At 37.5% G+C, this 23,940-nt stretch overlaps 2 protein-coding genes and 1 pseudogene across 2 annotated transcripts; 2 read left to right on the top strand and 1 right to left on the bottom strand.

Moving 5' to 3' along the window:
* The first annotated feature begins 10,277 nt into the window (after window positions 1–10,277).
* On the top strand, window positions 10,278–12,487 carry LOC137727614 (uncharacterized). The gene is made up of 4 exons (XM_068466751.1): window positions 10,278–10,405; window positions 10,637–10,877; window positions 10,994–11,046; window positions 11,987–12,487. The coding sequence occupies exons 1-4, from the start codon at window positions 10,366–10,368 to the stop codon at window positions 12,346–12,348; spliced, it is 696 nt and encodes a 231-aa protein (XP_068322852.1). The 5' UTR covers window positions 10,278–10,365; the 3' UTR covers window positions 12,349–12,487.
* A 1,839-nt stretch (window positions 12,488–14,326) lies between these two features.
* Window positions 14,327–17,253, top strand: LOC137748656 (BTB/POZ domain and ankyrin repeat-containing protein NPR1-like; annotated as a pseudogene).
* A 672-nt stretch (window positions 17,254–17,925) lies between these two features.
* On the bottom strand, window positions 17,926–21,433 carry LOC137714987 (heat stress transcription factor A-2-like). The gene is made up of 4 exons (XM_068454185.1): window positions 21,105–21,433; window positions 19,666–20,998; window positions 18,319–19,173; window positions 17,926–18,233 (listed from the first exon to the last, which is right to left on the bottom strand). Exons 2-3 carry the CDS (start codon window positions 20,266–20,268, stop codon window positions 18,328–18,330), a joined length of 1,449 nt encoding a protein of 482 aa, XP_068310286.1. The 5' UTR covers window positions 20,269–20,998; window positions 21,105–21,433; the 3' UTR covers window positions 17,926–18,233; window positions 18,319–18,327.
* Window positions 21,434–23,940: the final 2,507 nt, after the last annotated feature.

Here is a 23,940-nt window from a genome sequence, read left to right as displayed (position 1 = left end):
AGTAGAAGTCTCCGGTAATGATTTGTTGGCTGTCATCTTATGAATGCATAGAATAAACACATTCATTCTAGAAAATGTGAACACGTCTACTTCTGTAAAGTAAGATATTAACGAAACATTTTATTATAAATGTTATGTGGTCATCAAGTAAAAAAAAAAGAATTCTCTGTGAGGGTGTCACGATTCTCATCAAATAGGTTTTTTCACCCTTCAAAGATCAAGAGCAATTTAGTTGGGGAGCAAAACTGCGTGACAAGTAATGTACGTATACTACTAGTAGTAGAATACGTAGAAAATTTGAAATCTTTGAAATAAAAAATATCTTGCTAAACGTAATACTTTCATGCAAGTGTTGCAAAGTATATTAACAGATAATACTACGAGAAATACCAATAGAGTTACTACAAGTGAAGTGCAACGAGAATGTACTAAGATGTTGGACAGGAATAATATTGGTGATATTGGAGCTGAACAAGTCAACAACCAAGAAAATTAAACAAGATTATGCAGAGAAGAGGAGCATGTGGAAATTGGCATTGGAAAATTTGTCCACAAGAGTGTGTGCCTTTGAATTGATGCTCTCTACAATTGTGATGCGGGAGACGTGTTTGATCACGGCACATAGACACATTGAGTCCAAATAACACAGAGCCAAAAGTCAAGATTAAGGAATCCATATATTTATTCAATTTGCTTGTCAAATAATCAAATGCAATCTTTCCCACTCATCTCAAAGACCCAAGACATCCATAAACCCAAATTTAAAAAAATCTGTGAATTCATTAGTATAGTTAAAAATAAAAGAAAATTAACGAAAAGTTCAAAAAAAATTTTAGTTTTAATGAAAAACGACAAATAAAAGTGTAAGTAAATAGTACCAGAAAAGGTAAAAATGTGGTTTTTCGTTAAAAGTGAATAGTATCGGAAGTGTTTTGTAAAACTCCCAAAAAATAATTGATACTGTTATGGAATTTTAACTTAGTAAATTTATGCCCATGAATGATGAGAAAATTGGTTTTGTAATGAAGTATATTTTGTTGTGTTTGTAGGGCTCGTCACGTGACTGAAAAAATATTAACTCATTTGAAAGTACTTTTAATATGGCGAAAAACGTTTTTGGTGAAAATATTTTTGAAAACAATCCTTAATAAAAATGTAAGTAAATCATGTAAAAGTGATTCTTGGAAGAAGCACAAAACTAGTATGTTTTGCCAGTGGCGTAGCCAGGATTTTCAAATAATGAGGTCAGAATATCAGCCAAAAAAGCTTCATCGGGCTATTTCATCAAGCACCTAGTAGGCACCTGCCAATTCCTATCAACATATGTCGACAACTACTATTATTTGTAGAGGCTTGTTAAGTGTGGATGCAGGATACTGTAGAGTAATGTTGAAGGATGCCAAAGCTTTTCAACTAAAGTATTTCATACAAGAAGAGAGAAAAGGAAGATAAATACGATCGAAGAAAATATAAGAAGTAGGAGAATAAGGTTGTAATTTAGTTTGCCTTATGTGTTTATAGGGTCAAATACAATATACAACACAAATATATATGGGGCTTTTGAAGTTGTTGGGGTCAAGGACAATCGAAGACCCCATGTTGGCTCCACCATTGTGTCTTGCAGAAACCACTTCAAGTGTTTTTGCAACTCAAAAACATTTTCTTTAAAAGCGTTTTTGTTCATTTCAAACGCTTCCAAATGAGCTGTAAATATCATTAGTTGCAAGATAGAGAACTTCGTAAATCCATGTCCATGAACAACATGAAATTAGTTCTGTAACGAAGTAAATTTTATTATGTTTGCATGACTCGTCACGTAACAAGAAAAACATACATCATTAGTTGCAAGACGGAGAGAACGTAGTAAATCCATGTCTAGGTACACTAAGAAATTGAATTTATTACACAGTATATTTTGTTATGTGTACATGGCTCAGCACTAGTTGCACGGCGGATTCTGTCCCTTGACAACGCATACAAAGTGGACCGTACCTACAAACGGGTCCAGAGGTTTAGTCGTTGTTTAATTACAACTTGCATGGCGGTCTTATTCCCAAAATTAAATCAAAAAAATAAAATGGTCGTTGAACCGTCAAGATAACGATTCTCATTCCATGGAATTTCCCAAATTCACAACCATAAATAAACAAATAAATTATGGCATGACGGAGCAATAAATTGAAAATTATTTTCTTCCTCACGAAATCACGAGGTAGTGTGATGCAAGATAAATAAATTTGGTTTTCACACTTAATTTTCTTTTTATAATAATAGTTTAACATTATGCAACCCAATCAAAACGATAAAAGCGTTATAAGATTATAAAAGAAAATTAAAAATAGCATCTTATTAAGAAAATGGGCTAGCGTAACATAACATGATACAAAAGCAAAAGTTGATCAAGAGGAGAACACCAATAAATCGACTTTAAGTTACGACATGTACTGTTTATCAACGTGTTAGACGTAACAAACAAATTATAATTAACAAATGTTACAATTGATAAAATGATAAGTGGGAGGTATATATTATTAACAAATTATCGCTTTCATTAGTAAACACGGTCAATCTATTTTATAATTATTTTTCATTCATGCACCGTGTTCATGGGACATATATATGCAATTCGTACGAGTCACCTAATCCTAAAAATCCAAACTATTCATTTGACCTACACATATATATTGTGGGGTTAATTTATAAATTATTTATCCTATTTAAAACGACCTGTTAGATGATGAATTGAGTACCAAACATTTTCTTTGTATCGTAGAAGTTTTTTAAAATAAAAGATGTATATAATTCACACTATTTATTTACACAAGTAAAAATCATACGATTATCAAAATAACACTTATATATGTACATATCCGTGAACGTAATTTTATTTTACGTATCAACGACAACCAATTCACAATTTTCACATAATGAGATCAACACTCGTACGTACGCGACAGATTGACTAGTCGTACGGTTCAAACCTAATTGAATTTTTGTTTTTCTTTGTTGGAGAAACAAATCCAATTGTACAGTCAGTCAATCATAAAATTTCCCAGAAGATGTGTTGGGCATTTATGTAAATTCCCCTATGGACCGTCCCCACACTCCCCAGTTCCCGCCACAGCTGTCTAGGTAGTGGACTATTCTCACTGCTGACGTGTACTGCTTTATCTACTTGCTGCATTGCATGGTTGCCGGTTTAATAGTTTTTTTTGTTTTTTGGACAAACTAAGTTACTTTTCCATTAAACAAAAAGACTAATACAAGGAAAAGAGAGTCTAATGGGCATCCCACAATCTAAATACAAGCCCATAAAAAAAAAAAAAAAGAGTCCATTATAATATAAGTGTCAATATGGCTGGAAAAAGTCTTATGATAAAGTTGTCAGAAACAGGCACAAATAATAGTTCATTTGTGCCTGCCTCTTTCAGCATCAAACAGTGTATTGTACCTTTTTGGAAATGGTGACGCCTATAGGGGGCACATACACAAAGATAGTAGCTACATTGTTGCTAGACCTGTAAACGGGTCAGGTTTACTGAGTTTGGGTCAGGTTGAACCCGACTCGTTAATTTAACGGGTCATCCAAACCCAACCTGCTAAGCTCACGGATCACCCGAACCCAACTTATTAAGCTAACGGGTCACCCGTTTCACCCATTTCACCTGTTAACTTTTATTTTTTATTTTTTTATTTTATAACATTTCATCCAAATCAATTGCAGCCCTGTTTTATATAGTAGAATTTGACTTTCTATTAATTACATGCGTCTTAGAATCTTAACATGAATCGGGAAATTGTATAAGTAAAACACACCTTTGGCAGACCCGACAATGATGGGCGATGGGAGGCTTGTATTTAGAACACTTGTCACAGCGCCCCTGTCAGAGATCAAGGATCCAAAAGTTTCAAAATTAGCTACAAAGAGAAGAAATTAGCATTATTAATGTGTGGCTAGACGCACCACAATAAAGTACTTGATGACATGAACTCTTCAGAAATTCAATGAAAGTGGGTTGCAGGGGGAAAAGAGAGAGAGAGAGAGAGAGAGAGAGAGAGAGAGAGAGAGAGAGAGCTTTGCTTTTATCTTGTGTAATACAGAGCGTTGAAGAAGACATCGGAGTGGAGGAAGATGAGGGCAAACGGAGGACATGGAGGAAAAATATGAGGGCACGCGCGCAATGGAAGAAGACGCCGGAGAAAGTGGTAATTTTTTAGGAAGACGATAAGGCAGAAGTTCTTAGAAACAGCGTGCACAATACTGCAATAGTGCAACGCGAGACAGAGTGAGGGTTTCATTATTGACTATTGAAATTACACAAAAACTCTCAATAACGGGTGTTAACAGGCAGTTAACGGGTTTCCCGGGTTTACCCAAAATGACCCATTATTTAACGGGTGCTTAACGGGTTGACCCATTAACCGCCTAACCTGGTAAACACTCACCCGAATACTCATTTTAACGGGTCGAGTCGGGTCGGGTTTAAAATGCCATGTCTAATTCTTACTATTGGTCTATGAGCACAATTGTTGGTGCTTTTTGGCCTCAAAGGGCACATATAATTTATTGTGTGCAGTGCTCATTTTTCTTGTAGCGTGAAACTGTTTTGTTTTAGAAAAACAGCAGCATGCTTGTTTTAGATTTAAATTTTCCTAGACTTCCCGAACTCAAAAATCAATGAAATTTTAAACTTAGTTTTATGTGTCTACTTTGGATCTGGAAATTTTCACATATTTTGGTTGAACGAGTTATTTTTGGTGAATTTTATGGTTCAGGTCATCTTTGCAGTTTGTATTACCACAAGAAGTCTTTAACTCTATTTCTTTAAGTTAGCTTTTGTAGTTTTGGATTAATGTATTTGTTGAGTTTAAATTTTCATTGACAAAATCTTAAGCTAATGTTGTTTTACACCCTTAAACAACCACTTTGTTCTATTTATTTCTCTTAATCTCACACCTCAAGTTTTGGGGTGTGACATATTCCTATAGTCCATCTCTTCTTGTATTTGTTTAGCCCGTCCTTCATGCCTACGGTTCCTTTTTTCTGCATTAATGGCATTTTGCTCCACCATGAACCGCAAAGAGGTTGCCATTTCCTATTGAAAGGCGATATCATCCTTTGCCTTGCTCTTTTCCTTCAATTTTCGGGCTTTGTTTCGTCTTATAGCTCTAGGTATGGAACCTTCACCCGAAGACGGATTTTCTACCCTTATTTCTTGAATGGTAGGAGATCCATCTTCATCCCCATCTATAGCTAAGGATGCAGTTCCGAACACCGGCGTAGGACCTACTCTATGTTGAGGTGGATCTTCAAATAAGACCCATCTTTTACAAATTTCCCAACAACCTTGATGCTGAAAGGGTTTCAAGTTGCCCTCCATATACAATTCCTCCGCTTGGCGTACCTAGAAAATATAATTACAAAAATTAAAGGAAATTAATTTATGAAATTAAATGTAATATAATTAAATATTTAAAATAAATTGTGAAAACACTTACTTCGTCGTAGTAATTGACGCCGATTTCATGTCTACTTGTTGCTGTTAACAGTGTTTGATGCCATTTATTCAAACTTGGATGAAGATGTTTCTTCCGTCTTGAAGAACAACTCTCGTGGTTTCGGGTATTCAGTGGAGTGGTGCATTCGTAGAACTCCAAGTATTTTTTTGGACACACGAGTCCAAACACCTTCACTTGTTTGAGAAGTCCCCCTCACACTATCTTCCAAGATCCATCTATAAGCCCTGCAAAGAGCTTCATCTTCTTTTCGGGTCCAAACCCTACTTTTCATTGCAGATGTGACCATTTGAAAATTATTGAAAAAATTGAAGGAAAGATTATTGGAAGAGGTAAGAAAATAGAATGTGAAGAATTGAAATAGAATGAAGTGAGATAGTATGGAATGGTGAAAATTATGTGAGAAATGGTGTAGGAATGACTTAGGTATTTATAGGAAAAAATGGGGATTTTTTTAATTTAAAAAAAAAAAATTTGGCCCAAATTTTTTTTTTTGAATCCAACGGTAACTAATGTCAACTAGCCGTTGCTAGTTGGTGTCACGCTGAAGTCAGCTACCTTTGGATTCAAAATTTTTGGCCAGCCCCAGGCTGGCTGGCTGGGATGGGCTAGCCGGTTGGCCCTTTTCTCCTTTTTTGACATGATGAGGCCCACGAGGCCTTTGGCCTGGCCCTCGGTTGAAGACGGTTTTCGTGCCATTTCAGGCTATTTTCGGCCATCTGGACGGATCAGTTGGAGATGGCTTAAGGTCTTTGGACCTAATGGCTCATTATTTGTTTGGAACTATTATTAGAATTCCAAAAATTTAATTGTTCCTTTCTAATAGTATTTTCCTTTTTACCTGTAAGTTAAAAACCTTAAATTTAATTGTTGTCAAAGATGAATTTAAACCACATTATTATAGCTAGCCAGTGTGAGGCGTAGTCCACTCCTCCACTCCCCCTTAGTGTAGATAATATCGTTTGTTAAAAAAAAACATTTTTCTTTCTAAATATTAAAAAATATATATAGAGTTAAAATTTTAAAGTGCTAATAATATTTTTTATATTTTTTCTTTATTTTTATATTCTAATTTAAATTTATTTGACCATTAATCATGGAGGTGCACAACCCTAAATAAATATCTAGATATTCAGACTCATAAATGTGTCAAACAAATTATAGTTTGGGGCATACATACCTCATATTTTGTTACGCTGAATTAAATACCTCACCAACTCGGATTTTCCAACTGCTTGCTATTGTCATATTTATAAAACTTCAATAAAAAAAAAAAAAAATGCCAACAGAAATATAAAAAAAAGTTAAAAATATGTAATGGGGTCGGATTTTCCAACTGCTTCCTCTTTCTATTTATTTAAAAACTATGTATCCTGATCGATGCGTATTCAATTTCTGTTGATTTCTCTTTCATAATAATTAATAACTAACTTTATTCCAAAATTAATAACTGACTATTTAAATTACTAATCAGTCTAGTAAATAAAAATATAAATAAATACAAGAAAATTAGGTTGACTATTTGATTTCAATTAGCAGCCCACAAGGCACCCAATTTTTATCAAACATTACAAAACCTCAATTTGCAGCTATATATATATATATATATATATATATATATATATATATATATATATATATATATATATATATAGACCATAAGCTCAATAATTTTCCATTTTTAAAGTATTTATGCAAATGCTGCAGTCTGCAAGTGCATATAATTTAGGCTAATTTATGCAGACGTTTGAAAATGTTTATTGGCTTTACCTACAAGGTAGGGCTTCTAAGTTATGTCTGCAGCCTTCAATTTCAAACCTTTCAAATTTTCTGAACAACTGATACTATTTATACTAAAAGGGAGGTGGTTGGGCTTAGCCTCACAATGAGCTAGTAATAATGTAGTTCAAATTCGACTTTGATGAGAATCGAACCTAAGATCTCTCATTTACAAGTGAAGAGGAATACTACTAAACCATAGTACTAAGTGGCCAAACCTTACAATTTTGAGTGGTCAAACTCACGCCACCAAATGCAATATTATCAGGAAACAATTTAAGACTTCATAAAATCAAGTAAAAATTAAAATTGAATGAAAAAAGAGAGAAAAAAAAAAAGTAATGGGTGCTGCCAAACTGGGCCTTGAGTATTTAACTGAAGAAAAAAAATATATGGGCCTGATTATGTGAGTCAAATGGGCTGGGCCTATCTTAGCTATTACCCAGGTCCATGGACCCAGCGTTGTGCAGATGCAAGATCTCTCTAACAAATTGGTTAGAAAAAGACCCGCTTACAGCTTTTAATAGGTTGGGCCTGGCCGGCTTGGAGATTTGGTGCGACACGGGATTTTGGAGAATTAAACCCAAAATTTCAAGTTCAAGGTGAATGTCTTTACCTAATTGAAAATTGTTGTTAGCACTTCAAAAATCTTATTTAACACTCTAAACTTTTTATAATTAGAAAGAAAAATACATTTGTGAGGAGTGTAGAATGAGATTTTTGGAGTGCTAATAACATTCTCATATATTAGTCTCTTGCATAAACTCAGGAAAAAGGGCATTTTCTTAATTTTTATTCAAGGACGAAATATGCATATGAGATGATTTTTTAGGGAGGATTCCTTCCATTAAATCCATCCAATCCACCAATCTGAGCCCTTGAAATTTGATCCAACGGCTAAAAACAGGGGCTCACTTTAAAAGTTATAATAACTTTAGCCGTTGGATCAAATTTCAAGGGCTCGAAGTGATGGATTTGATGAAAGGGATCATAGAGGATCCCTTTCCGATTTTTTATACTCATTTTCTTTATTGTGCTTTTATGTTTAATTTAGACATTTAAACTGAATAAAATAAAATAAATAAATGAATAAATAAATGGAAGTGTGTGAAAAGAAAAAAAAAAGCATGTATGTGTGTGTGTCTATATATATATATATATAGAGAGAGAGAGAGAGAGAGAGAGAGAGAGAGAGAGAGAGGGGGGGGGGATAGTTACACACTCAATTTTTACCCCTTGATATCTTTGTTAATTTTTTATCATTGATCTTCTTTAATTCGTTCAATCTGATCATCGAAAATTGAGAGGGTGTCATATTCCCCAACCAGAAATACGAATTTATATTCATTAATTTAACTAGATTACCTTAAGCCTCATTCTTTTCAAGCAAAAATAATCTTAAATTAGATTTCTCATGAGGATGGATCTTCTCTTCTAGTACCAGATTCTCTCTTAAGGTTGAAAAACTAAAGTCTTTAATTGAGCAATCTATCTCATCTTCTTCTAAAGCAGACCTGAAAAAGTTCTTACAAATTCTTGACCTCGATCACTTGGACGAAAAAATGACATCAGTATCCACTTCCTCTCAACAACTAATCTATGAAGACTTAGCAGATGATAATGGAGATGACCGTTATGGGATTCTTTCACCCATTCCTTAAGGCAAAAAAGCATGAATTGCTTTTCTTATGAAAACAAACAAGATAAGAATAATTGAAATGTTGCTTGATATCAAGACAAGTAAATAATTATTCTACTTTTGAATAATTGGCTACTTTTTATGCAGCTATGTTTGTCTGTTTGATTCTTTATTTAAGAGTCTTTCCTTTTGTTGTTCATTTATGTGAAGTTGATTTGGATCCACTGAATAAAGTGAATATATCACCCACTATATAAGACTGCTTTATGGTGACCCTCTACTTAAGCAACACCTAGAAGATTATTTCTTTATCGTTTTGTTTTTAGTTTTTGTAATAAATAGAGCCTTGGTGCTCAGTTGTAAACAAGCTTTTTCTTCAAATTGTAAAATTATAGTCTAAAAGTCTGACAGTGCTTTCGCGTCCGTTGTAACTACCCTGTGTGCATCTTTCTGACTGAAGATATAATAAATGTGAGGTTGTGTTATTCTTTTCTTACATCTTTAATTTGCTTTATGCTTCTTTTATCTATTTTAATTTCCTTTTACTTTATATTTGTTTATTTCAATTGTTATTAATAATTTGATCATGTTCATACATATATTCTCTTCCGATTACAAATTTAAACAAGATTAGACGTCTTTGAGTCATATATATAGGCCTTTTAAGGGTGATTAACACGTGATTCACTCCTAAGAGTAAAGTCGCGCCAGTATTTGACGATAAAGTAGATGAAATTTTATCGAATCTATCAATGAGAATGTTAATTGGTTGATTTCAAATAGTCCAGGAGGTAGCAAGTGACTTTTTACCAAAATGATGGAAATGTGTTAAATTATTGCATGACGGCGTGGGTTCAAAACTGTGTCGGTGACTAATATAACATCTAATCTAACAAAATCTATCGTTTGAAAAAATAAATAAATTAGGAGGTTAATTTACCAGAAGATTAGTTTACAAGGTCGTTTTCAATTGGCTAATAGTTCAAAAGGTCGAATGACAGTTTATATACATACTAGACCTGACAATTTCTTATATGACTTGTTAATTCGATATCAAACAACACAAAAATAATACATTTTAGGTTAACTTGTTAACGAATTATGTCGTTATTAAATAATCCGTTAACATTTGAGATCGTTATCAGATTAGCAGTTAAAAACCCGATACACTACTATAAATGCTTTGGAACCTTCTGATAGGGGACAAGCGGTCCTATCTCGAATCGCATTCTTTTCTGTTATAGCGGGTCCAAGCCGCCGCAATAGACTTAACAGGTAGGCCCTTTGCCCAATCTGGCATCTTACACGTTTTGATTCGATTCTATTTTCTCACTTGTCATCCTCTCGATTCGCCAACTGATCTTCTAACCATCTCCATCTCCCTCTCTCTCTCTCTCTCTCTCTCTCTCTCTCTCTGACAAGCAACTCCAATGGCAGAATCCAAACCTGGAACAACGCAAGCTCCACCTGGTACGATTTTTTTCCAAATATCTGATTCTCGTTTTACCCCTGAAACCCATTTGTTAGATTATCCAATTTGATCATTTTCTGGATCTAATTATTGTTTCGGATTCGATTAGTTTTGCTGAATTTCCTTAAAGTTATCTAATTTTGGTAGATTATAATGTGTTTGTGTAGAAAAGAGGATTATCGTTTAATTAATGGGATGAATTTCTTGTAAATGTCGAAAATTTGTAACAGATAAGGACGTAAAGGCACCTAATTTGCTTGAAAGAGCAAAGGAAGAGATTGAGGCAATGCGGCACACTGACAAATCACATCATGATCACAAGGAAACTCATGGATTGCGAAATCATATCGATGAAAACACCCCGTTAGACGGTGTCAAAGCTCCGAATATGTTCGAGAGGGCGAAGGAGGAGTTTGAGGCCATAGTTGAAGCAATTCATCCCAAGAAAGAGTCTCCCACTCACGGAAAAAAGTTGGTTTTTATTTTCCCCTTAATTTGAACAAATTGAAAAGTTGAAATGTAGGCTGAATTTGGTCTTTTTGATGTGCTTAAATATGTGCTCATTGCGTTTGTTGATTTGATTGCAGGGACGAAAGTAAAAAGGAGTCGAAAAAACAGGAGAAAGCTGATTCTCTATCAGGTATGACGTTCATGACAATGTTGCTTGTATGAGATTTTTTTGTCGGAACTTTTGCATGGGTTTACATACTGTAGTTGTCCTCGTAGTTCGGTTTCACCTTGAAGGTCACATTTGGTTTCCCCAATTGGTTGTATTGAAATTCGATCGAAAGCCCATTTTCCTTCATTTTCTTGAGCGTCCCAGGCTTCGTCTTGAATGGATTGTGGTAAAAACTGTTCTGTGTTTGTATTTGCCTCTGAGTCTTTGATCTTCTCCATTGTTAGTTGTTCTACTACAAACAGGGACGAAGCCAGAGATATGCATGGATGGGGGCATCTTTAAACAACAAAGTCACAAATTAAAAAGTACAAAATTATACTAAACAAAACACTTATATATTAGTCCATAAGGTTTTTCATATAACATATCACAATATCCATCGATGCGTTTTTATGTTTTGAAAGCGGTGCATGACAACCTCATTACCAATACCATCAAACATCTCTCTCTACAAAAATAACCATGTTATCATTTATCTATTAGTCTCTCATACAATTCCACAATCGATCTTCATAAATTTCATGACCGAAAATGCTCTTTCCACAATAAAAATAGCATATGAAAAAGTTAGTACTAATGCTACAAATAACTGAAAGAGTAAATTTTTTTTTTTCATACACAAAAAAAAAAAAAAAAAAATGAGTGGGGGCATCCGCAGCCTCTGAGCCTAAGGTGGTTCCGCCCGCGACTACAAACATTTAATATTCTAGTTGTTAAGGTCCTCGTGATTGTTTTCATATTGCTTTTCTGAATCACATGTTTAGATGTCAACCTTTGTAATCTTCTCTGTTCGACCAAAAAGAAATCTTTTCCATTTGTGGCATGCTGTCTGAATGCTGTTGGTGGAGGATTCTTGAAACCCAAAGTTTGTGTGCTCTTAGTTTTTAGTTGATGTTTGCAGAAAATCATGTCAAGATAGTCAGTTTGATTGGGAAAGCCAAGGAGAAGATTGAGACAATGATGCACCATGAGAAGTCGCCGAAGAATCATGACAAAGAGACACACGAGAAGTCACCAAAGCATCATACCAAAGAAACTCACGGAAGGAGTGATGACATTGACGAGAGCATCCCAATCGATCATGTTAAGGGTCCGAATGTTTTTGAAAGAGCAAAGGAGGAAATCGAGGCCATTGTCGAAGCGATCCATCCCAAGAAAGAAGAGAAAAATCCGGTTTCCACACCTAAGAAGGAAGGTGGGTTTGGGGCGTCAATAGGAAGAGGTTTGGAGAAGGTGTGCTCCCCTCATGGAAACAAAGATTAGTTGTGAGTTTTTTGTCAAGTTGTGTGATACTTCATCCTCATTCTTTTCTGCCTGATGACAAATCAGGGGATATACATGAAAAATTGTAAGATTTTTTGGTTACTTTAGTTTCTATATGGCATTCATGTGCATCATATATCCTTCTTATCACTTGATGGCCTCATTTGGAGTCCGGGATTGGATCGGAATGGACAACTTACTATAAATAATCCTTGCACGTTGACGAACAAAATGAAAATTCTGTGTCCAGTTTGAATTGAGAAGATAGATTACTCGTTACAGAAACTTGTACATTCTAATCTCCCAAAACGGAAGATTGGGTGTGATAAGTTTTATTCATGTCCAATCTATCTCCTCAAAAATGAAATTCATTCACCTCAAGAGCTTTAACATCGTGGTTTATCCGTTCCTATTCAACTTTAGAGGCTGAATGTCTCTTAATCTTCATCCGTAATAGAAACAAGATGTGGGATCTCTCTAGCATCACCCGCTCATCTGTCGATGATTGTTGATTGTTGTGAATCTCACACGTGGCGAGACTTCCCAAATTTTGCAAAAACAGGTCTCACAAAGCAACGAGACCTTGCCTTTTCATGCATAACAGAGCTAGAGTGCTACACATCTACTTTTGTAGCAATGAATTAGTCACTAGCAAAGCCTGCAGAACGGTGGTCATGACGATCCTCCGAAGACTCCGATCCCATCAATGATGCCATCGGTGACATAAAACCAAGGGTGCATTTTTGCTCGCCCACACTAACTTTGGTGTATGCTCATCATAAACCTTGTTAGTTGCCATGTGTCTCATCTTCTAATCCTAGTAAACTTGTTAATTAATATAACTATTTTAATTTTTAAAACTAATTTAAACATGATTAAATAAATAAAGTGAACTCCCAGAAGTTTTTCAACTTCCCCAACCATCCAACCCCCACCCATCCTTTCAATCTTCTTGTTCAGAAGCCATGGCGAATCAGCCATCTCTATCGTCCGCCCTCCGCCATCCCTCTTATTCCACTGTAACTCTAATTTATTTTATAAAGAAAACTCAACAAATGTCATCGCCAAGAAAATATATCCCAATGTGCACAGAAATGTCCTCGCCAAGAAAGAGAAAGGGCTAGTTCTTTAGGTGTGGCCGCTGTCGAATTTCATGGCTGCAATGGTGCAGCTGTCGTAGTTGTCTCCGGCTATTGTTGTATGGTCTTCGATTATCGAGTTGACGATCATATAGTCACAGTTGAAGAAAAGGTTAAAACAACGTTCTCATCGTCATCATCGAATCTTTGGCAGTAGGTGGGTGGGTGTTCATGGGGTTGCTGGGTGGAGAAGTTGAAACGCTTGAGGGGTTTGGATTTTTATTTTTATTTTTAATGCTTAAAATTAGTTTAAAGTTTTGAAAAATATATATTTAATTAACAAGTTTACTAGGTTCAAGGATATGACACATGACAGCTAATAAGATATATGTTGAGTATACACCAAAGTTAATGTGGGTGAGCAAAAATGCAGTCTTTTTATCCGGATTTCCATGCACTCATGCAGCAGCAAATTGAGCTTCAAATTCGAGAATCTTACTTGCATTGGGATGATACTGTAACAATATTTCAAGTTAATCGAAAATTGCATTACAACGTGTTTTTGACTTGAAGTAGCGTAATGTTCTCATCGGTCGCAGTCCAACACAGAATAACTTTTTGCATCCATCAACTTGGAACTTTTGAATTGTGTTTGATCATAATTTACGCAAGGACAAACAAGAAATTGTAAATTGTTACAAAAAATTTAATTCTTAAAATTTGATCAGCAATTTTTGCGTAATCGGGATTTTGTTTTCACTGATCGTCACCCATGTTCTCTCTCCTCCCTCTCTCTCTGCTCTGACTTCAAAACTCATGTATTTAAACAACTTCGATTCGACCCGATCAACCCACCAACTCACAAACTCGGATCACCCGACTCAGTTCTCTTGTTCCCGATGAATTTTTTGAAAATCGGCGTCTCGGACTCGAACGACGTTGTTAGCAACAGAAACTCCAACAGCAGTAGCATCTCCTGCATGGCATGACCCCACAACCCTCCCCCGCCCGACTCCGCCCTCAACCGCCTCTCAGACAACCTCGATTCGATCTTCGACTCCGCCCACTTCGGCTACTCGCCGACGCCAATATCGTCGTCAACGCCACCCTGGAAGTTCCTGTCCACCGCTGCGTCTTGTCGGCGAGGAGCTCGTTTTTTTTAAGAACGTGTTCTCGGCGAAGGACAGATGATCATCGTTGGCGGCTCCTCGGTTTGAATTAAAGGAGCTCGCGAAGGAATACGACGTCGGATTGGACGCGCTCCTCTCCGTTTTGGGGTATTTGTACAGCGGGAAGCTTAGGTCGTTGCCCAAAGGCGTTTGCGTCTGCGTGGACGACGCTTGCGCTCATGTCGCTTGCCGGCCGGTGGTTGATTTCATGGTGGAGATTCTATATGCTTCTGCAACTTTTCAGATCTCCGAATTGGTCTCACTTTATCAGGTAAAAACTTCACTAGTATCTTTTTCATACTTACACGTGCTTAAGTTGTCGGACTGCGACTTCATGGTCAAACTAGTTATTCGCCCCGTATAAGGTCAAAATCCATAGTATGACCATAAAATATAGGGTATTGTTATTGTCATTTTAAAAATCTTATTCTACATTTTAAATTTTCTATATTTAAAAAAAAAAAACACTTATAAAGAATGTAGAATAAGATTTTTAGAGTGCCAATAACATTTCTCTAAAACATATTGCGTTGGGTTGTTTTTACAGTGATTAGTTTGAACTTTGAATGATATTTTCCAATAATTATTCCGACTCCGACGAGAGGTTGAGATTCACATAACGATAATAGAAGATTATTATGTTGTCGTATCATTAATTTGAACTCTATATAATTAATCGGACTAATTATTGTGATTTGCAGTCAGACAACATAGACATCTTACATTCTTTGATAGTTTAGTAGATGAACAAATTTGGATACTTTTTAGTGTTTATATACGTGCATAATAGTGAAAAACAAAGGTAATGTTGTGTACGATAAACGTTTCCCCAATCTTCGTAACGCCGAAAGCCTCGTTGGCTTGGAGCTGCCATTTTTGTATACATGCATGATAGTGAATGATGTTTAAATTGTTAGCTATCAGCTTTCTAAAATTTCGTTTATATTTTTGTTGTCTGAATTTGAAGGTTTATGTTACCATGTTCGGTTAACACCTAATCACAATAAAGATTGAGATCCATAGTTTGAATACGTAAACATCTTAAATAGTTTGACGAAAAAACATTCCACTTTCAGCGTTCATACGTGTGTTTATAATAGTGAATGATGTTTATCAACTTTCTGAAACTTTGTTGTTAGTTTGTTTTGTATTGATGATTAATTTCCAGAGGCATCTGCTAGATATTCTTGAAAAAGTTGTCATAGATGACGCACTGGTGGTTCTGTACGTCGCCAACATGTGCGGCAAACCGTGCGAGAGATTGGCGGGGAGGTGCATTGAGATGATAGTGAAGTCTGATGCCGATGTTGTAACTCTGGAGAAAGCCCTGCCGCAACACACTGTGAAGCAGATCACCGACACCAGGCTTGCATTCGGCTTGGACAGCCCTTAGCAGTGCTCCTCTAGTGCTAGTACTAGTCATTTCCCAGATAAACACACCAAGAGGATACACCGGGCTTTGGATTCAGATGATGTCGAGTTGGTGCGAATGCTGCTGAAAGAAGGGCATACCAATCTTGATGATGCCTTTGCGCTGCACTATGCCATGGCGTACTGTGATGCAAAGACCACAACGGATCTGCTTGATCTTGGAATCGCAGATGTTAATTGTAGGAATTCGAGGGGGTAAACTGTGCTTCTCGTTGCGGCTATGAGGAGCCTAAGATCATTGTGTCCCTTGTCACGAAGGGTGCTCGCCCTTCGGATCTTATGCTGGATGGGAGGAAAGCTGTGCGGATCACTAAGTGGCTTACCCGGGCTGCAGAATTTTTTAAGTCTAACAACGACGGCAAGTCTTCTTCCAATGATCGCTTGTGCATAGAGATTTTGGAGCAAGCGGAAAGAAGGGTTACGTTGCTTGGAGAAGCCTTGCTTTCGCTTGCTATGGCCGGCGATGATCTGCGCATGAAACTCTTGTACCTTGAGAATAGAGGTAAAATTCGCTCTTGTTTGTGTTTAAATTAGAGCGTATGAGTGTTAGTTTGCTCTTCTTTTTTGGCTTATGAAATCTGATTGTGTTGCTGATTGATTGTTTCTTGTCAGTTGGACTGGCAAAGTATCTGTTCCCCATGGAAGCCAAGGTTGTAATGGATATCTCCCAAATCGATGGCAGCGCTTCTGAGTTACCAAAGGATCTGGCCAGTTCTCAGAGGACGACTGTGGACTTAAACGAGGCACCCTTCAAAATCAAGGAAGAGCACCTTAACCGTCTACAAGCTCTATCTCGAGCTGGTATAATCTTGTTTCACAGTATTATCCATCACTTCTTTTCTTTGTTTGATAAGACGATATATTAAATCACTCTAATCTACGAGGAGGGGATTTGAACCCGCCTTACCCACGTCTGCTAAAGTTTCAGTATCTGAAAATTTTCATGTTGCAGTGGAGATCGGAAACGCTTCTTTCCTCTTTGCTCAGAAGTACCGAATAAGATCATGGACGGTGATGACATATCACAGCTTCAATACACGGGGAATGACACGCCAGAGTTGTGGCTCACAAAGAGACGAAAGTACATGGAACTCCAGGAAGTACTAACCCCGGCATTCGACAAGGACAAGGAGGAGTTCGATCGGTCCGGCATATCTTCTTCATCGTCGTCCACATCGATAGGCGTGGTGAGGTCTAATGGTGGTAAGATCACCATCAAGAAATAAGATAGTTTTTGCCAAACCTAATAGGTAGAATGTTCATTCTCTCTCTCACCTGCTCTTCATTTTTTCTTTTTTTCTTTTTGATACATAGATTATAGGAGAGCATCTCGTAGCGATGATTTCGCGTTTGTATACTGTTCGTTTTAGATCGTAATTCTATGTTAAATCATGTACCTTTGTTAATATCATAATCACGTTCTTGGTTAATACGAGATAAATTTTGTAGCAATGGCTCTTGAACTATGTCCCGAGTTGCATTTTCGTCTCTGAACTCGAATAGCAAGAGGAGCAAATAATGTATAATGTTTTGGAGTTAACTTATGTCTCCACACTATTTGTGCTTTATCAAGAAAAGTTTAGGCGATAAAAGGCTACCTCATCCTAGGGCCAGGGAATACCAAGTCTCTTCGAAGACTTACAGAGAAGTGTTAGCTCAATTTTAGTTCTTACGAACTCAACCAACCCTCATTGACAAAAATAATGTCATTTTAACACACAAACTTAAAAAGTATTTCAGCAATGTGATCAATTTTATGTGTCCAAGTAACAATATTGTTCTGTAAAATGTGGTTCCAAAGGAGTTTTGTATTGTATTGTATTAGATATGTTCACCGATTGGCATTGTGTCCCAAAGACGAGACCATTTCCAACGGAAAATACTTGACTCTTTACCCATAAAAAGTCAAATATATAGATCAAAATTTGATATGCGTTACACTGTGATTTACAATTAAAGAGGAATGTAAGGTGCTAAGTAGTATTCATTTCCGAACCCCTCATGTGAACAGAATGAACATATTTGCACTACGCAGAGTTTACGTTCTTAACCATGCTGTGCAAAATCAGTACAACAGAGAGAAATGTTTAAAACTTAGGGATTAATACAGCAAAAGTACAAAACATTACTCCGTAACTCAAAAAGTCTAACAGGATTGAGGAGTTCTTGATTCACCTGTGGTTGCATCTTCATTCTTAGATGTACACTGTAAAAGTGAAATACCCGAAACAGATTATATTTTTCCGCAGTCAGCAGAGAGTTATATTGAAGAGAAGATAAAAGAATTCTACCTGTGAAATTCAAGGCACTGAGCCAATGCAACCAGCTTGCTCCACCAAGGAGTTACTCACATATGCGCTCCAATCGCACGGCTTGACAATCAAATCCTCCAATTCTTGGTATAAACTGGAATCGTTCAGTGCACATTCATCATCGAAAACTATGTACTCTTCCAGAAATTTATCGGACATGTCATCATAAGCAGAGGGCACATCCTCCGAGCTGCTTGTTCCGGCCATCACACTTGGATTTAGATCTTGACCTGCATTACATGATTTATCAACTATGGGAGATGATAACGGGGTTTCATTTTGTTTGGAAGCAATTCCCTCTGAGATTTGTTCAGCAAGTGCAGACTGCATAGGCACCAGTTCTTCCTCAATTTGGCCTCTACAATCAAATCTGAGGCTGGCATTTATCCACTCATCAAAGCTTTCGATGTCTTGGGCCGGAGACAATCTCCTTCTCTTGCCTAGATCACCTCCATCCAACTCTCTCTTTATCACTCTCTTCAGCATTAGCTGCTGCACAAAAGTGGGATTCATGGTGGTTTTGGTGAGGAAAAAGAGCATACTTTGCTGCTTACACACGGAACTTCGAATTTGTTGTTCAACCGCAGTCAGTTGATGCTGAGAGTGCTTTTGCTGTTGTCTGAGATTCAAGATTTCCAACCTCAAAAAGTCCTGGTCTTTTTTTAGTGACTCAATTTCAGCTTCCAACCTGGCTTTGGTTGAATGGGCAGCGACTGGGGTCGGCTTCTTGTTGTACCTTCTTCTTCTCTTGATGTTCTTCAGCAAGTGCTTCTTCCCACCCTGGAACCCTTCATTTGCAAACTCCCACCTGTCCGGATCAACCTTTTTGAATCCCTAAAAACATAACATTCAACAAAATCTTTCAAAAACTCAAAGATTACGAAAGCTCGAGCATAAACAAAGGGATCAACACACCCTCATCTAATATTTTTTTGTTATCTTCTTCAATTCATTCAATCCGATGACCGAAAATTGAGAGGTGTGTGAAAGATAAAAAAGAAAAAAATTAGAAGGTGTGATTCAATTAATTCAATTCGATGACCTAAACAAATCGAGATGACAAACAATTTATAAGCATTCAAGCAAAAATAACAAATTAGAGGGGAAAAAAGGCCATGCAACAAACAAATCATGTAAGAGTAAGAGTTAGACACCCTATTCTCACCAACTGGCCTAAACTCTGAGTCTACCAACCCAAATAATCATTTAAATCAGAAACATGCATACAATTTGAAGCTGAATTCTACTTCTTTTTTTCTTTCGTATGTTAGTAAAAACCAAGTAAATTAGTAAAAAACAAAACTTGAAGAAAGATAGAAAATTTACATAAGTGTTGAGCTGGCGAATGAAGCTTGAGATATTGTTGTGCTTGAAGTATTTGGGCAGGAGAGTCCTGGAGAATTCGTACAAGTCCCAAACAATGAAGCTCTGCCGAGTATCACTCCACGAAACGACGGAATCGGTTTCCGGGTCGTCCACCATCTGAAAAGTCTTGTTCAAGAACGGCGGTGGGCCCACCTCGCGCAAACCCTCCATGGGTTTAGGCAGCTCCATGGAAGAAGACCCAAAATCACCACCACAGCCGTTGATGGTGTTGAAGTGGCCTCCACCGTCGAAGTCATCATCCTCCACAACCACAACATCTACTGTTTCTTCCTTCACGTGGAGCAATTCCGCCGCTCGGTTCGGCGGAGCGGCGGAGGAAGACGAGGAAGACGAGAGGTCAAAGTTTCCGCCTTTGGAAGAAGTCAATGTCTTTATCCCTTTTTTCAGTTCGGTCACTTCTTCTTTGACTTGATCAAGCTCGTTCTCTGCTTGTTTCAAACCATTGCTGGTTTTTGGAAACTGGGTTTTCGACGACAGTGGCCGGGAAGGCGTCCCATCACCGTCTCCACCGCCTGAACTTCCACCACCGTCAGGAACCACCATTTTTCTCTTGAATAAGAAACAGGGTATTTTGCAAGCCTGAAAAAATCGACTTGGGTGGTCTACTGGAGGTCGTATATTTTTGTTTTTTTCTTCTTTCGATGCTTTACAAATGAATTGTGGCGGTTAGTGAAACATTGCAGAGTTTTATATACATGCGGAAACACAGAAAATCATGTACCAAGAGGCAGAGATTTCTGTTTTATTTGGGGGTTCTTTTGTCCTCTTCAAATCTTGGGTTTTTTTTTTCTTTAATTTTTTTGGATTTTATTTGAATTTGCCTCTTCACTCTCTCTGGGTTTTCAGTCGGTATCCGAGTGTTTGTCCACGTCTCTGTGCTTATTCCATTTTTGGGTTTACTAAATTGACCCAACCTACTCACAGTCCCTCTACTTTCTAGAAACTTCCTAATTACTCCATCTTTTTATTTTCTAGTGCATCACCATTCACCTAGGGGTGGGCACGGGCCAGGCCGGGCCCAAAATTGAAGGAATCGGATCGGACCCGTTCGTAAATACAATGGGGCGGGGCAGGTTTTGGATTTTTTAAAACAGGATTTGGACCTAACCAGGCCCTTTTGAAACGGGCCGGTTCTTACGGGTCCCAATGGGTCCAAATCTTTCACTCACGCCTCAATTCTGGTGGTCTTTCCTCTTTATTCTCCTCATTCGAAGATTCGCTTCTTCGAACAACATCGTTATCGGCGGTTCCATCAAAACAACCACCGCAAGATCTGCACTCTCAAGGCAAATTAGGGATTAAATTAGGGTTTTCACATAACTCTTTCATACAAACCTACGAATCCAATTTGCCTTCTCATCATAAAAGAAAGGGAATACCTTAGGGTTTCTGAATCTAAGCAATTTCAATCAATTCCCTTGTGATTTCCACTTCCTACTCATCGACCAAAAGGTTATGCAAATAGGGAAAAAATAGAAGCATTGATCTATAATTTCAAGTCCCAAATAAAACATAAAATTTCCAAGTTCACAAAACCTAAATAATTTCACCTTGTGATTGGGTTGCAGATGCTCTCCAATTCCGTCTTGTCTTCGAACTCATCGGCATCCGATAACTGGTTGTTGTCCAACCACTGGATGGCAGTCTCTCAATTGAGTCCTCAATCTTCTTGTCTTTCATGGAGTTTGGGGATTGTGGGTCTCCTGGGATGGAGAAAAAGAGGGTCTGAGTGGGAAAAAAAAAGTGAAATGAGTGAAAAAAGTAAAACAAAAATAAAGAAAGAAAGAGTGAAAAAAGAGAGAGGGTGAAATGAGTGAAAGAAATAAGTGAAATGTAGTACAAGTACTAGTGTACTGCACAAAACCAACGCAGTACTTGGACTTTTGGACCAGAAAATTGAGTGGGCTTGAGAGAAACGGGTCCGGCCAGGGCCTTGTTTCTTGGGCCTTTTGGACCCGCCCCGCCCCGTTAATTTCTTAAACCCGCCCCGGCCCGTCCCGTTTGTGTTTTACAATTTTAAGACCCGCGTCGGGACCGCATGTACCCGACCCGCCCCGCAGGTCTAGTACCCGTTTGCCCACCCCTACATTCACCAGAACCCTAATTTCAAAATTTAAATTGAGCGGTGAATCCTATGTTGCACAGCTTAGAGCAACTCCACCCCTTCCGATCTTCTAGTAAATCGGGTGATTCAATCCCGCTACCCTAACAAAAATTGCTCTGGCTCACCTAAATCCCCGTTGTTATTCAACAAGCCTAACCCCCACACACCAAACAATAGACCATTATTGCTCGTCTGTTAGCCTGAGTAGGTCTGATGTCAACCACGATTGCATGGCCTTCACGCGCAAATGGGGAGTGAGCCAACTGAAAATTGTCGGTGGGACCCGCGTTGCTAGCATTCAGTTTATGTTCAAACGTGGGCCGTTGAATTTCTTAAATTCGACGATCCACATTAATCAGTCTTTTTTAATTTATAAAAAATAAATAAAATACGAAAAAAATTTGAAAACTGGTTGAGCTCACGTGGCACAACCTGAGATGTTGGATTGCAAAAAATTGTGACACAATGGTCTCTACCATTCATTTGAAAAAATAATTATTAAAAATTATTAAAAAAACACAAAAAAAAATGGAAAAAAATTTAAACTAACAGATTTTGAAATTAAATATAATATTATATATTTATTAATTAAAAAAAATTGTTAATGTCAATTGCCCCGTAAGAAGTGGAGATGTGCTTGGGCAATTACATTGTATTATTGAATGTAATCGCTCAACATCACATTGTATATTGAATCAAGATGTCACATATTGATGAATTCGTTTTGTATAAGTTATGCTTCAACGTTTAATTTTGTTAAAGAACCCCATAATCCAAAGTCACATACTGATAAATTCATTTCATATGAGTCACTCTTTAAAGTGTAAGTTTGTTAGAGGATCCCACAATCCAAGTGCCAAGTGTGAGACTTGATCAATAAGTCTCAAGAGTCCCACAACATCTAAGCACAAGAGTTAAGACTAAAGATTAAGTGACACCCCAACCCATAATGTCCACTTGGACTCCAAATCGAGTTGTGCTGGCCGACACCTGGAAGGTGACGAAGCCATAAAGTGTAGTGATGTGGAAAATGTGAATAAATTTAAACCTAAAAGTGCCTAAACATAAGAGTGCGTTGGTGAGCGGGAATGAACCAATTTCACATGTGATGACAGAGCATAAGTACAGTATAGTAAGATAGGGTGAGAATTATATCATTAAAGGTAATCTCCAATACTAAGATTTGCCAAGAGTCATCGTCGATACGTGAGCTTAGCTACTGAAACCTGAGGGAGCGAAAAACAAGGGTGAGTAGGCCTGAAAATAAAGTTTTAATAAAAACCTTTGAAAACGTTATAACCCCTTGCCATAAAACATGTATATTTTCCAAAATATACATACTACGTATAGTATGAAAATACTTATCGTAACCTGCAAAACGTAAATAAGGCATGACATCCCAAAATCTCAACAGTAATATAAGTAAAATCAGGTGCTCAACAACCTATGCTAGCACACCAGTTGGAGTCGCTTAATGCGACCTGTACAATTGAACCTATTGCTCATCAATCTATGCTAGTGTTGACTCTAAAAATTACAAAACCTACGTGGCGCGCAGGCCGAGTAACTAATAAGCTAACTACGTCCTTTGGTTGAATGCGGGGCGTGCCAACTCGTCGGCCGAGCTTGGCCGAGGAGTAAAATTTGTTGATGTCGCGTTGAGCGCGTCGTTGACTTCTCTATCTTGCGATTGCGACCAAGGAAGGAACACTCTCGGTCTCTGGGTTCTATAGCCTGAAGACAAGGCTACTAATTCTGCGAAGTTCAATATCAAATTCGGCTCTTATGGTGCCGAATGTAGTAACCTGGTAACACCTCACTTTGCCCAGAAGGCTAATGAGATGACCTCTGCCAATAAGGATTCGAAAATCCTTCTCGACCGAGACTTGGATAAATAACCAGCCGGCCTCGATGCAGTGCTGTTTATCCAAACTAAAGGTGCTTCGAGAACGGCTGATTCTACGGCAACAGTGCTGTTTATCCAAACTGAAGATGTTCGCCGGTTGCCTTCATAGTGCTGTTTATCCAAACTGAAGATGTGTTGGCGAGAAAAAGAAAATAAAAAAATCTCAAGATGTTTGAGAGGTTTTGCGCAGGGCAGTTGTGTGTTG

Source organism: Pyrus communis, chromosome 1 (assembly GCF_963583255.1).
Source record: "Pyrus communis chromosome 1, drPyrComm1.1, whole genome shotgun sequence".
NCBI classification, from domain to species: domain Eukaryota; kingdom Viridiplantae; phylum Streptophyta; class Magnoliopsida; order Rosales; family Rosaceae; genus Pyrus; species Pyrus communis.
This window is presented reverse-complemented; position numbering and strand designations above follow the sequence as displayed.